This window comes from Cebidichthys violaceus, unplaced genomic scaffold, assembly GCF_023349555.1.
Source record: "Cebidichthys violaceus isolate CVI_PGR_0920_01 unplaced genomic scaffold, fCebVio1.0.p SCAF_88, whole genome shotgun sequence".
Classification (NCBI taxonomy): Eukaryota; Metazoa; Chordata; class Actinopteri; order Perciformes; family Stichaeidae; genus Cebidichthys; species Cebidichthys violaceus.
Window position 1 is genome coordinate 488,328 of NW_027176973.1, and position 14,173 is coordinate 502,500.

The 14,173-nt window shown below is 45.2% G+C and overlaps 1 protein-coding gene across 1 annotated transcript in view; it reads left to right on the top strand.

Annotated features, from left to right (window-relative positions):
* Window positions 1-1,543: 1,543 nt before the first annotated feature.
* Window positions 1,544-14,173, top strand: part of map4k3a (mitogen-activated protein kinase kinase kinase kinase 3a) — a 24,903-nt gene continuing 12,273 nt past the window's right edge. The window contains exons 1-12 of the mRNA XM_068702674.1: window positions 1,544-1,753; window positions 4,482-4,539; window positions 8,564-8,654; window positions 8,799-8,863; window positions 9,723-9,778; window positions 9,854-9,901; window positions 10,013-10,055; window positions 10,794-10,866; window positions 11,068-11,199; window positions 13,229-13,291; window positions 13,622-13,703; window positions 13,833-13,961. Of these exons, the coding sequence (XP_068558775.1) occupies window positions 1,658-1,753; window positions 4,482-4,539; window positions 8,564-8,654; window positions 8,799-8,863; window positions 9,723-9,778; window positions 9,854-9,901; window positions 10,013-10,055; window positions 10,794-10,866; window positions 11,068-11,199; window positions 13,229-13,291; window positions 13,622-13,703; window positions 13,833-13,961 (936 nt within the window). The 5' untranslated portion in view covers window positions 1,544-1,657. The remainder of the gene's footprint in view (window positions 1,754-4,481; window positions 4,540-8,563; window positions 8,655-8,798; window positions 8,864-9,722; window positions 9,779-9,853; window positions 9,902-10,012; window positions 10,056-10,793; window positions 10,867-11,067; window positions 11,200-13,228; window positions 13,292-13,621; window positions 13,704-13,832; window positions 13,962-14,173) is intronic.

The window sequence follows — 14,173 nt, forward strand, 5'->3', positions numbered from 1 at the left end:
TCTCAGTAGAATCAGTGTTTTTAACAGTAGAGTCTCAGTAGAATTATTAACAGTGTAGTCTCAGTAGAATCAGTGTTTTTAACAGTAGAGTCTCAGTAGAATCAGTGTTATTATCAGTATAGTCTCAGTAGAATCAGTGTTTTTAACAGTATAGTCTCAGTAGAATCAGTGTTATTAACAGTAGAGTCTCAGTAGAATCAGTGTTTTTAAACAGTAGAGTCTCAGTAGAATCGGTGTTATTAACAGTGTAGTCTCAGTAGAATCAGTGTTTTTAACAGTATAGTCTCAGTAGAATCAGTGTTATTAACAGTATAGTCTCAGTAGAATCAGTGTTTTTAACAGTAGAGTCTCAGTAGAATTATTAAGAGTGTAGTCTCAGTAGAATCAGTGTTATTAACAGTAGAGTCTCAGTAGAATCAGTGTTTTTAACAGTATAGTCTCAGTAGAATCAGTGTTATTAACAGTAGAGTCTCAGTAGAATCAGTGTTTTTAACAGTAGAGTCTCAGTAGAATTATTAAGAGTGTAGTCTCAGTAGAATCAGTGTTATTAACAGTAGAGTCTCAGTAGAATCAGTGTTTTTAACAGTAGAGTCTCAGTAGAATTATTAAGAGTGTAGTCTCAGTAGAATCAGTGTTTTTAAACAGTAGAGTCTCAGTAGAATCAGTGTTATTAACAGTAGAGTCTCAGTAGAATCAGTGTTTTTAACAGTAGAGTCTCAGTAGAATTATTAAGAGTGTAGTCTCAGTAGAATCAATGTTATTAACAGTAGAGTCTCAGTAGAATCAGTGTTTTTAAACAGTAGAGTCTCAGTAGAATCAGTGTTATTAACAGTAGAGTCTCAGTAGAATCAGTGTTTTTAACAGTATGGTCTCAGTAGAATCAGTGTTTTTAACAGTATAGTCTCAGTAGAATCAGTGTTATTAACAGTAGAGTCTCAGTAGAATCAGTGTTTTTAAACAGTAGAGTCTCAGTAGAATCGGCGTTATTAACAGTAGAGTCTCGGTAAAATCAATGTTTTTAACAGTAGAGTCTCAGTAGAATCAGTGTTATTAACAGTAGAGTCTCAGTATAATCAGTGTTTTTAACAGTAGAGTCTCAGTAGAATCAGTGTTTTTAACAGTATAGTCTCAGTAGAATCAGTGTTATTAACAGTAGAGTCTCAGTAGAATCAATGTTTTTAACAGTATAGTCTCAGTAGAATCAGTGTTTTTAACAGTAGAGTCTCAGTAGAATCAGTGTTATTAACAGTAGAGTCTCAGTAGAATCATTGTTTTTAACAGTAGTCTCAGTAGAATCAGTGTTTTTAACAGTAGAGTCTTAGTAGAATCAGTGTTATTAATAGTAGAGTCTCAGTAGAATCATTGTTTTTAACAGTAGAGTAAAAATAAACCTTTCAGCTCTTCATAATCCTTTTATTAGTTTTATTCGGATGTAGTTTTTAAATTCCCACCGCACGTGAAGGCATCTCTGCCCCCCCCCCCCCCCCCCCCCCCCCCCCTCAGCCAGTCTCTTCCGGTATGGAGTCAGTGCGCATGCGCCCTGTGTGTGGCAGGAAGAAGAAGCCATGTTGTTAAAGTAGCAGTGAAGATTCTCTCTTTTAGTGCCGCAGAAGCTCCGAGTCTTCCGGACTCGACTCGCTCTGAACATCCGGAGAAGATGAGCTGCGGACCGGACGTTTCACGCAGAGACCCGCAGGAGGACTTCCAGCTGATCCAGCGGGTCGGCAGCGGGACGTACGGTGACGTGTACAAGGTACGGACGGTGACGTCACAGCTACAGACTCCGTTAACAACAAACAACAATGATCAATATAATCTATTGACGTCACACGTCTATAACTGATGTATTTATTTAAATTTTAAACAGACATCAAAGAACAACAACAATGTTCAACATCGTAATAAAGTTGAAGTCAAATATATATATATATATATACATATATATATATATATATATACGTATATATATATATATATATATATATATATATATATATATATATATATATTTGTATATTTCCTTGTTTCACAGTTCCAGGTGAAGTGCACCTCACTTTGTCACCTGTTCTAAATGATCGCTTCATATTTCCATCTATGATCTAGTTTTGTATAGTTTGTTAAAGAGGATTTAAATGATCAATATAATCTAATGACGACGTCTTTTAGCCGATGCTTCATGTGTTAGAGCTGCATTCTCTCTAGTGTCCACCAGGGGGCGACTCCTCTGGTTGTATAGAAGTCTAGTCTAAAATGACTCTACTTCTCTCTTGATTTATTCCCTCAGTAAACATTGTAAACATGAGTTTATGGTCTCAATCTCTAGTTTACAGTCTTCTTCAATACAGCATGATGTTCATTTAGTACATTATGAAACATTTAGAGTCAAACAGACCATAAAGCAGGGGATGCTTTAGGGGCGGGGCTACACGCTGATTGACAGGTCTCTACGTCATTTCCTGTTAACTGTTTGCAAAACCAAGATGGCGGCAGACAGAATGTTGATAAGCTGATCAGAAAACATCAGAGTAGACGTCACTTGATGTGGAAAGGGTTAAAAACATGTTTCCTCGTTTCGTCTCTCCTGGCATGTTTTCCTTGCTTCCTTCCATGCATCCTTGGTTTGGAGGAAAAGTGGGAACGTGGATGCTAATAAGAGACTTGGGATGCCCCCCCCCCCCCCCCCCCCTGAGAGGTTTGTACTGGACTTGCCCTTGTCCACAGAGGAGGATCTGTTTGGACCTTTAATCTTGAGAAGGAATCCCTCACAAATGTAACGTGGGCTGCTGGTTTGTCTTTGAGAAGGCTGTCGCGTGGACGAGGAGTTGATCCGGCCTCTCCTCTCCTCTCTGTGACGGTCAGGAGGAGTCTCCTTGTCTCCTTGTCTCTCCTTGGTGACTGAGGCCTCATGGGAAATCTCAGGTGACTCTCAGAGTCAAAACTCAAAGTGACGGCAGAAAAAAAATGAAAGTTCACCATTAAGTTGATCAATAATTCAGAGTGTCCCTGCTGGACTCTGCTGCTTCCTGTAACACGACCCCCCCCCACTGGAACCTCCTGGTTCACCCACCTTGACTTTGACTTCTCTGATTGGTTGTCAGGACGCTGCTCTCTGCAACAATTCATTCTTTTCATTATCAGTCAGTGATGAAGATATTCATTTTTACTCTCTCTCTCTCTCTCTCTCTCTTTCTATATATATATATATATATATATATATATATATATATATATACGTATATACGTATATATATATATACATATATATATATACTGTATATGTATATATATATATTGTATATGTATATATATATACATATATATACTGTATATGTATATGTATATATATATGTATATATATACATATATGTATATATATATATAAACCATTTTAAACCATTTTATATATATATATAAACATTTTATATTTATATTATATATAATATATATACATATACAGTATGTATGTGTGTATATATATATATATATATATATATAAATGTATTATAAATATTTATACAAATATACTGTATATGTATATATATATATTATATGATGTAATATTACATTATTATATATTCATCTGCAGAAAGTCCTCTAGATTTCATGTGAACATTGTACTGATTGTTAGCATTTAGCTCGTAGCATTTGATTCCAGTTTGAAAGCTGTCAATCAAACTGTGGACCAACCGGGTCGCTGCCCTGCTCAGAGGACCCCGGGCAGCAGCAGCAGCAGCTGTCGACTCATCAGAGATTCTACACCCTCACCTTCACTGATCGATACCTGGGGGGCCGTTTCCCACGATCCTCTGCTCTGACTCGTTATTAGCATTTATAGCATCAGACTGCCCCCCCGTCACAAGGTATTGATCTTCATCCTGAAGGGGGGGGGGATTATCATGAGCTGTGTTTTAATTAACACTCAGTCAGTGTGTTAGAGAGCTGAGGCTGCAGGATGTAGAGGTCAGAGGAGGAGGAGGAGGAAGAGGATGAAGATGATGATGATCGATCCTCCATCAGGTCCTCAGATCCTTGCAGACACATTTTCATTTTCACCTTCTGTTCCACAAGAAGATCAGAATAAAACTGTATTATTTAATGATCTAAAATGTCACATTCAACATAAATGTGAAACATGAAATAAAAGTCCTCATGACTTGTCTTTAGTAATTATTTGTGATTAGAATCTGTATTGATAATCATCTCATTGATTAGTTTTGACAAGGACTGAACTGTGTTAAACCAACACACACACAGACACACACACACACACGCTACTCTGAAGGTGTGTGAGCCCTGAGGACGCATTTATTGATCGATGCTGCCTGTTCATTGTGTGTGTGTGTGTGTGTGTGTGTGTGTGTGTGTGTGTGTGTGTGGCTGAGGCTGAGGTTGCAGCCTGACTGAAACATGTCGATGACAACAAATAATAAACAGATTAAACTGATGATGATGAAATCATTTCTCTCTTTCTCTCTCGTAAGGCAAGAAGAGTCAGAACTGGAGAACTGGCTGCCATCAAAGTCATCAAACTGGAGCCTGGTAGGAATCAAACCAGCAACCTGCTGCTGCATCATGTCACTGCACCACGTCACTGCATCCTGTCACTGTATCACGTCACTGCACCACGTCACTGTATCATGTCACTGCACCACGTCACTGTATCATGTCACTGCACCACGTCACTGTATCATGTCACTGCAGCCCGTCACTGCAGCCCGTCACTGCATCCTGTCACATGTCACTGTATCATGTCATTGCGCCACGTCACTGTGTCATGTCACTGCATCCTGTCACCGCATCACGTCACTGCACCACGTCACTGCATCCTGTCACCGCATCCTGTCACTGTATCACGTCACTGTACCACGGCACTGTATCATGTCACTGCGCCACGTCACTGCACCCCGTCACTGCAGCCCGTCACTGCATCCTGTCACATGTCACTGTATCATGTCATTGCGCCACGTCACTGTGTCATGTCACTGCATCCTGTCACCGCATCACGTCGCTGCACCACGTCACTGCATCCTGTCACTGCACCACGTCACTATATCATGTGACATGATACAGTGACATAGTCACATACAGTGACTGCATCATGTCACTGTATATTGTATGAAGCCTGATGTTACCAGATCACAGAGGTTTTTCATGATTAACATGTGCAGATAGTGAAGAGCAGTGAGGTTCATCATCTTCATCCTCCTCCTTATTAATCAGTGCAGACTGACTGCAGCAGTCAGCAGGTGGTCCGTGTGTGTGTGTGTGTGTGTGTGTGTGTGTGTGTGTGTGTGTGTGTGTGTGTGTGGTAGATCATCCTATACAGTGAATACTGATCAGTGGTTCATCCTCTGGAGAGCAGGAAGCAGATCAGGACAATATGACGAGTACTTTTGGGTTTCCAGTGCAGTGTTTTAAGTGAGGCTGGTCACTGGCAGAAGTTATTTGTTTTAAGGTGGACTGGAGGTGAGAGTATTGACCGGTGCTGTTGTCTGTGCTCTGCTGACTAAGCAGCCATCTCCGTCCTGCAGGATGATATAAATAGAATCAGTTGAAGTCGATCATTAAATAAGAAAATCACTGCAGAGTTAAGAATTACAGTCGGTGTGATCGGCTCCACTGTAACATCCGATCAGATCACAGAGTCCACACAGTTAGATTGGATGAGCTCGATGGTCTTAGTATGGATGGATGTTTGTAGATGAAAACATCCAGATGTCACGATGGACGAAAGCTGCTTTCATTTGGAGTTTTTCGTGTGGATTTCTGTCTCAGCAGCAGAGTGAGACCTCTTCCTCCAACGTGAGCTCACAGCAGAGCTTCTTCTTTTAATGAGACGTTACATAAATCCTCCATATTTATTCTGATCAGCTGGAGGCTTTAATGAGGCCCGAAGCCTCCGGCAGCAACAAAGACTCTTTGTTCTCCCTCTGAGCGTTTCTGTGAACACCTTCATCCATGGACAAAATAATAGAAACACTTAGACTCTGTCTGCATACTGAGACGGTGATGATGATGATGAGTTTACCAGCTGAACGTCCAGATTCACTCAGTCACCACAGCTGCCCTAACCGTTGTTTTCGTTACTGATGCATTATTTTCTCTATTAATTGATTGAATAAAAAATGTCCGCGATAATCTGAAATGACGAGCTGGAACATAAACCGACATAAATTATTACCCAGTAGTGATTGGCTGCTGACTAATCAATGAATCAATGTATTGACAGAACTCGTCACAAAACAGATTGTAGTCGAACAAAACCTGACTTCTCAGATATGAAGTTTAAATATTTCAAACTGATATTCATAACTATGTGTTCATTCGTGTTTCAACACCTAACAATAAGAATTTTTGTGTTTTCGTTATCTAAGAATGAGTCTTTTATATCTACATGTTTATACGGGAGCCCAGAGCGGACAAACCAAAGAGAGTCTTTCACGTTGTTATGTTCCCTGAAGGCCACCGTAGACGAGGAGCGCGTCGTAGCGTAGACGAGGAGGAGCGCGTCGTAGCGTAGACGAGGAGGAGCGCGTCGTAGCGTAGACGAGGAGCGCGTCGTAGCGTAGACGAGGAGCGCGTCGTAGCGTAGACGAGGAGGAGCGCGTCGTAGCGTAGACGAGGAGGAGCGCGTCGTAGCGTAGACGAGGAGCGCGTCGTAGCGTAGACGAGGAGGAGCGCGTCGTAGCGTAGACGAGGAGCGCGTCGTAGCGTAGACGAGGAGGAGCGCGTCGTAGCGTAGACGAGGAGGAGCGCGTCGTAGCGTAGACGAGGAGGAGCGCGTCGTAGCGTAGACGAGGAGTGCATCGTAGCGTAGACGTGGAGGAGCGCGTCGTAGCGTAGACGTGGAGGAGCGCGTCGTAGCGTAGACGTGGAGGAGCGCGTCGTAGCGTAGACGAGGAGGAACGCGTCGTAGCGTAGACGTGGAGGAGCGCGTCGTAGCATAGACGAGGAGGAGCGCGTCGTAGCGTAGACGGGGAGCGTGTCGTAGCGTAGACGAGGAGGAGCGCGTAGTAGCGTAAACGAGGAGCGCGTCGTAGCGTAGACGCGGAGGAGCGCGTCGTAGCGTAGACGAGGAGGAGCGCGTCGTAGCGTAGACGAGGAGCGTGTCGTAGCGTAGACGAGGAGCGCGTCGTAGCGTGGACGAGGAGGAGCGCGTCGTAGCGTGGACGAGGAGGAGCGCGTCGTAGCGTAGACGAGGAGGAGCGCGTCGTAGCGTAGACGAGGAGGAGCGCGTCGTAGCGTAGACGAGGAGCGCGTCGTAGCGTAGAGGAGGAGGAGCGCGTCGTAGTGTAGACGAGGAGCGCGTCGTAGCGTAGAGGAGGAGGAGCGCGTCGTAGCGTAGACGAGGAGGAGCGCGTCGTAGCGTAGACGAGGAGCGCGTCGTAGCGTGGACGAGGAGGAGCGCGTTGTAGCGTAGACGAGGAGGAGCGCGTTGTAGCGTAGACGAGGAGCGCGTCGTAGCGTAGACGAGGAGGAGCGCGTCGTAGCGTAGACGAGGAGGAGCGCGTCGTAGCGTAGACGAGGAGGAGCGCGTCGTAGCGTAGACGAGGAGCGCATCGTAGCGTAGACGTGGAGGAGCGCGTCGTAGCGTAGACGTGGAGGAGCGCGTCGTAGCGTAGACGTGGAGGAGCGCGTCGTAGCGTAGACGAGGAGGAGCGCGTCGTAGCGTAGACGAGGAGGAGCGCGTCGTAGCGTAGACGAGGAGTGCATCGTAGCGTAGACGTGGAGGAGCGCGTCGTAGCGTAGACGTGGAGGAGCGCGTCGTAGCGTAGACGTGGAGGAGCGCGTCGTAGCGTAGACGAGGAGGAGCGCGTCGTAGCGTAGACGAGGAGCGTGTCGTAGCGTAGACGAGGAGGAGCGCGTCGTAGCGTAAACGAGGAGCGCGTCGTAGCGTAGACGCGGAGGAGCGCGTCGTAGCGTAGACGAGGAGCGTGTCGTAGCGTAGACGAGGAGCGCGTTGTAGCGTAGACGAGGAGCGCGTCGTAGCGTAGACGAGGAGCGCGTCGTAGCGTAGACGAGGAGGAGCGCGTCGTAGCGTAGACGAGGAGGAGTGCGTCGTAGCGTAGAGGAGGAGGAGCGCGTCGTAGCGTAGAGGAGGAGGAGCGCGTCGTAGCGTAGACGAGGAGCGCGTCGTAGCGTAGACGAGGAGCGCGTCGTAGCGTAGACGAGGAGGACCGCGTCGTAGCGTAGACGAGGAAGAGCGAGTCGTAGCGTAGACGAGGAGCGCGTCGTAGCGTAGACGAGGAGGAGCGCGTCGTAGCGTAGACGAGGAGCGCGTCGTAGCGTAGACGAGGAGGAGCGCGTCGTAGCGTAAACGAGGAGCGCGTCGTAGCGTAGACGAGGAGGAGCGCGTCGTAGCGTAGACGAGGAGCGCGTCGTAGCGTAGACGAGGAGGAGCGCGTCGTAGCGTAGACGAGGAGCGCGTTGTTCAGGAGATATGATCAAAATACAGAGTTATGAAAAGTCCAACGAATCACCTCAAATCAAGTAAACTTAGTAAATATGTTACAACTGTGTGTGTGTTTCTTATTCATGTGTGTGTGTATGTGTGTGTGTGTAGGTGAGGACTTTGCGGTGGTCCAACAGGAGATCCTGATGATGAAGGACTGTAAACACTCCAATATCGTGGCGTACTACGGCAGCTACCTCCGGTAACCGTTACAATGACGACACACAGTCTGACACAAAAATGTGGGGAAAGCTTTGTTCATTGATCTAAATGTGTGTGTGTGTGTGTGTGTGTGTGTGTGTGTGTGTGTGTGTGTGTGTGTGTGTGTGTGTGTGTGTGTGTGTAGCAGGGAGAAGCTGTGGATCTGTATGGAGTTCTGTGGAGGAGGATCACTGCAGGACCTCTACCACAGTGAGTGTTTTAATACCACGCATACGGGTTCTGATGTTTTGATTTTTGATTTCCTCTGGTTCCTGATCACATGATGTGTTTCCTCTGGTTCCTGATCACATGATGTGTTTCAGTCAGTCGGATGTGAAACACTTTGAAGATCATTTTAAAGAACTCGATCGGTTTTTACTTCCAGTTTGTCAGAATAACAGAAGTTTAACTTTCCTGCAGCTTTGTGAAAACCACAAACCTCTGAACTCTGCTCGGTAATGACAGTGTTTCGATGTGAGGGCGTCCATCTTTAAATCTCTTAACGCGCACACACACACACCCGTCAGCTGTCCTGTTGCCATGACAACGCCCACGCCTGCCTTCACATCCCCTCGCTCATTAAGGCCGTGGCGGTTTGGAGCCGGGGGCGTCGTCAGGGAGCCTTAATGAGGCCCCCAGCGGTGAGACGCCGGCCGCTCGGTTTCATTAAACCATTAAACCGCCAGAGCCACCAACCGCCACCGCACTGCCCCCCCGCTGGTCTGAGACTACGCTGGGCCCCCCTGCAGAGAGAGGAGGAGGACCACAGACAGATAACGATTTAAACAGATTTAACCTCACTTCAGTCAGAAAGGAAGCCTCACACACACACACACGTCTGAACCTTTGTCAGACCGTGTTGTAGCTCCGCCTCCTGCCTGCAGGTGTGTTTTCACCCGCAGATGAGGTGATCATCGCTTCATGGACCCACCCACACTACGGTAGGGGGTCTAGGGACCACGACCCTAAACGGGGTGTGACGGCCGACGTGTGTCCCAGCATGCACTGGTTCAGAGGCGGGGTCCGACAGCTCCACGCTGGTGTGATGACCAAACGTTTTGTCTTTCAGTAACTGGTCCACTGGCCGAGTCCCAGATCGCTTATGTTCTACGGGAAACACTGCAGGTAACATCCAATCAGAATCCTAGACCCTCCAGGTTCTGACCAATCAGATTGTAATACAGTGAGTGTGTTCTACAGGGACTCTTCTACCTGCACAGCAAAGGAAAAATGCACAGAGACATAAAGGTGAGCTTATTAATATGAATAATAATAATAATATTAATATTAGTAAACCAGTGAAGTGTTTTTATTTAGCGTAGCTACAGCAGCAAGCTAACCGTTGTGCTTCTTCTGCAGGGGGCGAACATCCTGCTGACTGATAACGGATACATAAAACTAGGTAAGTGTCACTCACCTGTCATGAACAGACCCCGCCCACTGGCCGGCCCCCTGGGAGGTAATGGGCGGGGCGTGTGATGAAGCCCCGCCCATGAGGAAATGATGAGTCGTGTTTCCGTAGTGTTGACCTGTCCTCGAGCGCACGCTCATCACTGGATGTCACGAGCTGAATGCATCAGTAATCATATTTTAATATTTTACTTTACATCAGGTTATCGAGGTTGTTTAAAGATTTTTCATGCTCACCAGAGCGTTTAATAAGTTCTGCCTTCAGATGATTTAAGTTTTTAAGTTTGAACAGATCAGAGACACTAAATATACGCTGTGGGGAATATTTATCAAACCTCATCACATCTGATGTTTATGAAGCATGTTGAGCTGCTGGACATGTTTCATATTTTGATGTTTTAAACTCTTCAAAATAAAACATTCTGCTTCATAATATTTATATTCATAACTATGTATTTACTTCATACATTAAGCTTTCTGTTTGTGCACATTTTCATTCCCTCGTCTGAACAATAATAATACATAATGCATGACACACACACACACACACACACACACACACACACACACACACACGCACAGACACACACATTTAACTTATGAACGGGTTGCTTGATTTAACCTTCGACCCTTGGTGTGTGTGTGTGTGTGTGTGTGTGTGTGTGTGTGTGTGTGTGTGTGTGTGTGTGTGTGGGTGTGTGTGTGTGTGTGTGTGTGTGTGTGTTGCCAGCGGACTTCGGTGTGTCGGCTCAGATCACCGTGACCATCGCTAAGAGGAAATCCTTCATCGGGACTCCGTACTGGTACGACCTTGTTCTCAGGAGTCTGCTGAGGTCAGCGGCTCTGCGGTTTCATCAGCCGCCATTTTGTTTTTTTTACCCTCCCGTTGATCTGGAGAGAGTCGCAGGATGGAGGATGGTGAAGATGGTGTCTGTGTGTGTGTGTGTGTGTGTGTGTGTGTGTGTGTGTGTGTGTGTGTGTGTGTGTGTGTGTGTGTGTTGCAGGATGGCTCCGGAGGTGGCGGCGGTGGAGAGGAAGGGAGGATACGATCAGCTGTGTGACATCTGGGCCGTTGGCATCACCGCCATCGAACTGGCAGAACTACAGCCGCCCATGTTTGACCTCCACCCCATGAGGTGTGTGTGCGTTACTGTGTGTGTGTCACTGTGTGTGTGTCACTGTGTGTGTGTGTTACTGTCTGTGTGTTAGTTTCTGTTTTGTTTCTATATAGTCAATGTTTGTTCTCAGTGAAGTAGAAATAAAGGAAGAAAAGACATGCTATGAATTATAATATGATATAATGATATATGCATACTGTCTCTATATATATATATATATATATATATATATATATATATATATATATATATATATATATATATATATATATATATATATATATATATAGAGAGAGAGAGAGAGAGAGAGAGAGAGAGAGAGAGAGATTTTTTTTTTTTAATTATAATTTTTTTAATTATTTCTTTTTATTAGTGCTGGGCAACGATTAAATCGATTAAATCAATTAATCAAATGATTTTCTGCGATTAATCTCATTGTTATGCTCAAAGTTCAATAATGAATTAAAAAGTAGTGTATTGCTCACTTGTATTTTAAAGTACTGCTATATGAACAGAAGTACAATAACATTTGGTTTGAATCACGTTAAACAGATCAGGTTCTTTTTAACAGCAGTATTCTTCACACAGTATCAGTTATATTTCTACTATCTGTGCTCAGTGAATGACTGTATCTAAACGTTCCACTGCTGTGCAACATGAATAACATGTTCCACACGTTTCATCAACATGTGTGTCTTCTGTCTTCATGACAGTCAGAGCATTTGAACGCAGCTCCCACTGTTCATCAACATAATGCACCGTAACTCAGAGGTGACGACGGTTACCCGGCGATGTCCGGTAGTCTCCGGTGAGAGACGGCCGGTGCGCGTTGTGACTCCGTCTCTTTTGTAGTCCTCTCCTCTTCGTACGACTCGTGTGTTCTTCTGGTGATGGTGCGTCTGGAGGGAGGCTCCTACGTGACGTCATTCATGATCCTGAGAACGTTCCTCAGACCGACGTCTTCTCAACACTAGTCGTCCTGCAGTTTGTATCTCTCCACTTCTCTGTGGCGTCTGTTAGCTCGTCTTTAGTTTATCTCTACTTCTCCACACGCTGCATCAACGTAGTGATGAAGACTCCTCCACACGCTGCATCAACGTAGTGATGAAGACTCCTCCACACGCTGCATCAACGTAGTGATGAAGACTCCTCCACCGCTGCATCAACGTAGTGATGAAGACTCCTCCACCGTTGCACCAACGTAGTGATGAAGACTCCTCCACGCGCTGCATCAACGTAGTGATGAAGACTCCTCCACGCGCTGCACCAACGTAGTGATGAAGACTCCTCCACCGCTGCACCAACGTAGTGATGAAGACTCCTCCACCGCTGCACCAACGTAGTGATGAAGACTCCTCCACCGCTGCACCAACGTAGTGATGAAGACTCCTCCACACGCCGCATCAACGTAGTGATGAAGACTCCTCCACACGCCGCATCAACGTAGTGATGAAGACTCCTCCACCGCTGCATCAACGTAGTGATGAAGACTCCTCCACCGCTGCACCAACGTAGTGATGAAGACTCCTCCACGCGCTGCATCAACGTAGTGATGAAGACTCCTCCACCGCTGCACCAACGTAGTGATGAAGACTCCTCCACACGCTGCACCAACGTAGTGATGAAGACTCCTCCACCGCTGCACCAACGTAGTGATGAAGACTCCTCCACACGCTGCACCAACGTAGTGATGAAGACTCCTCCACCGCTGCACCAACGTAGTGATGAAGACTCCTCCACCGCTGCACCAACGTAGTGATGAAGACTCCTCCACCGCTGCACCAACGTAGTGATGAAGACTGGTTTGGTGATTTACTGACATCAACGGTGTGGATTGTATTAAACAAACTGCGTTTATTAATTAATGCGTTAACGTGATAATAACGCATTAAGTTGTCCAGTACTAATATATGTATATAAATGCAGTATATATATATATATATATATATATATATATATATATACTGTATTTATACTGTATTTAGTGGGCTAACAGCAGAAAGTTAGCTCATTTTAACAAACTGACACTCCTCGTTAACTCTCTTAGAGCTCTGCTGCTGATGACCAAGAGTAACTTTCAGCCTCCCAAACTGAAAGACAAGGTGAAGTGGTGAGTATCTATCCATCCATCTCTCTCTCTCTCTCTCTCTCTCTCTCTCTCTCTCTCTCTCTCTCTCTCCATCCATCCCTCTCTCTCTGTCTCTCTTTCTATCTCTCTCTGCATGGAAACAGTGATGTAATATGTATCCAATCAAGGAGCTGCTGAATTATTAACGTCAGCCAACAAGGTGCTGTTAATGCTAATAAAGAGATAGAATATTCTCTTTGAATGTGAGCTTTGAGCATCGTGAGCAGCAGACTGATGGAGATTCATCTGCACTAAGAACCGTGGAGTGTTAAACTATTGATCATCACTGTATCTGTGTGTTTTTCTCTGCAGGACCATAAACTTCCATCAGTTTGTGAAAACAGCTCTCACCAAGAACCCAAAGAAACGACCGACTGCTGACAAACTTCTGCAGGTCAGTGAACGCCGTCATGAGGAAGATGATGATGATGGTTCTTACTTCCTGAATAAACCAGATGAGATTTTGAAAATAGGTTCCACAGGTTAAAGGGAGTTGACACTATTTTTTTGTCCCCCCCCTCAGCAACCATTTGTCTCTCAGCCTCTCAGTCGGACTCTGGCCATGGAGCTGTTGGATAAAGTTAGTAACCTGGACCAGACCCCCTACCAGGACCATCTGGAACACCTGGACGATGACGAGATCGATGCAGAGGTACACACATATATGTATGTATGTATATATATATATATATATATATATATATATATATATATACACATATATGTGTGTATATATGTATATATATGTATGTATATCAGTGGCGGGCCGTGCATTTTGTACCAGGGCCTTCAGTGCTGTCCCACTAGTTGAACTATCTCCTAATAACCTCATTATGACGCCACAGCTACAGGTTAATATTTGTT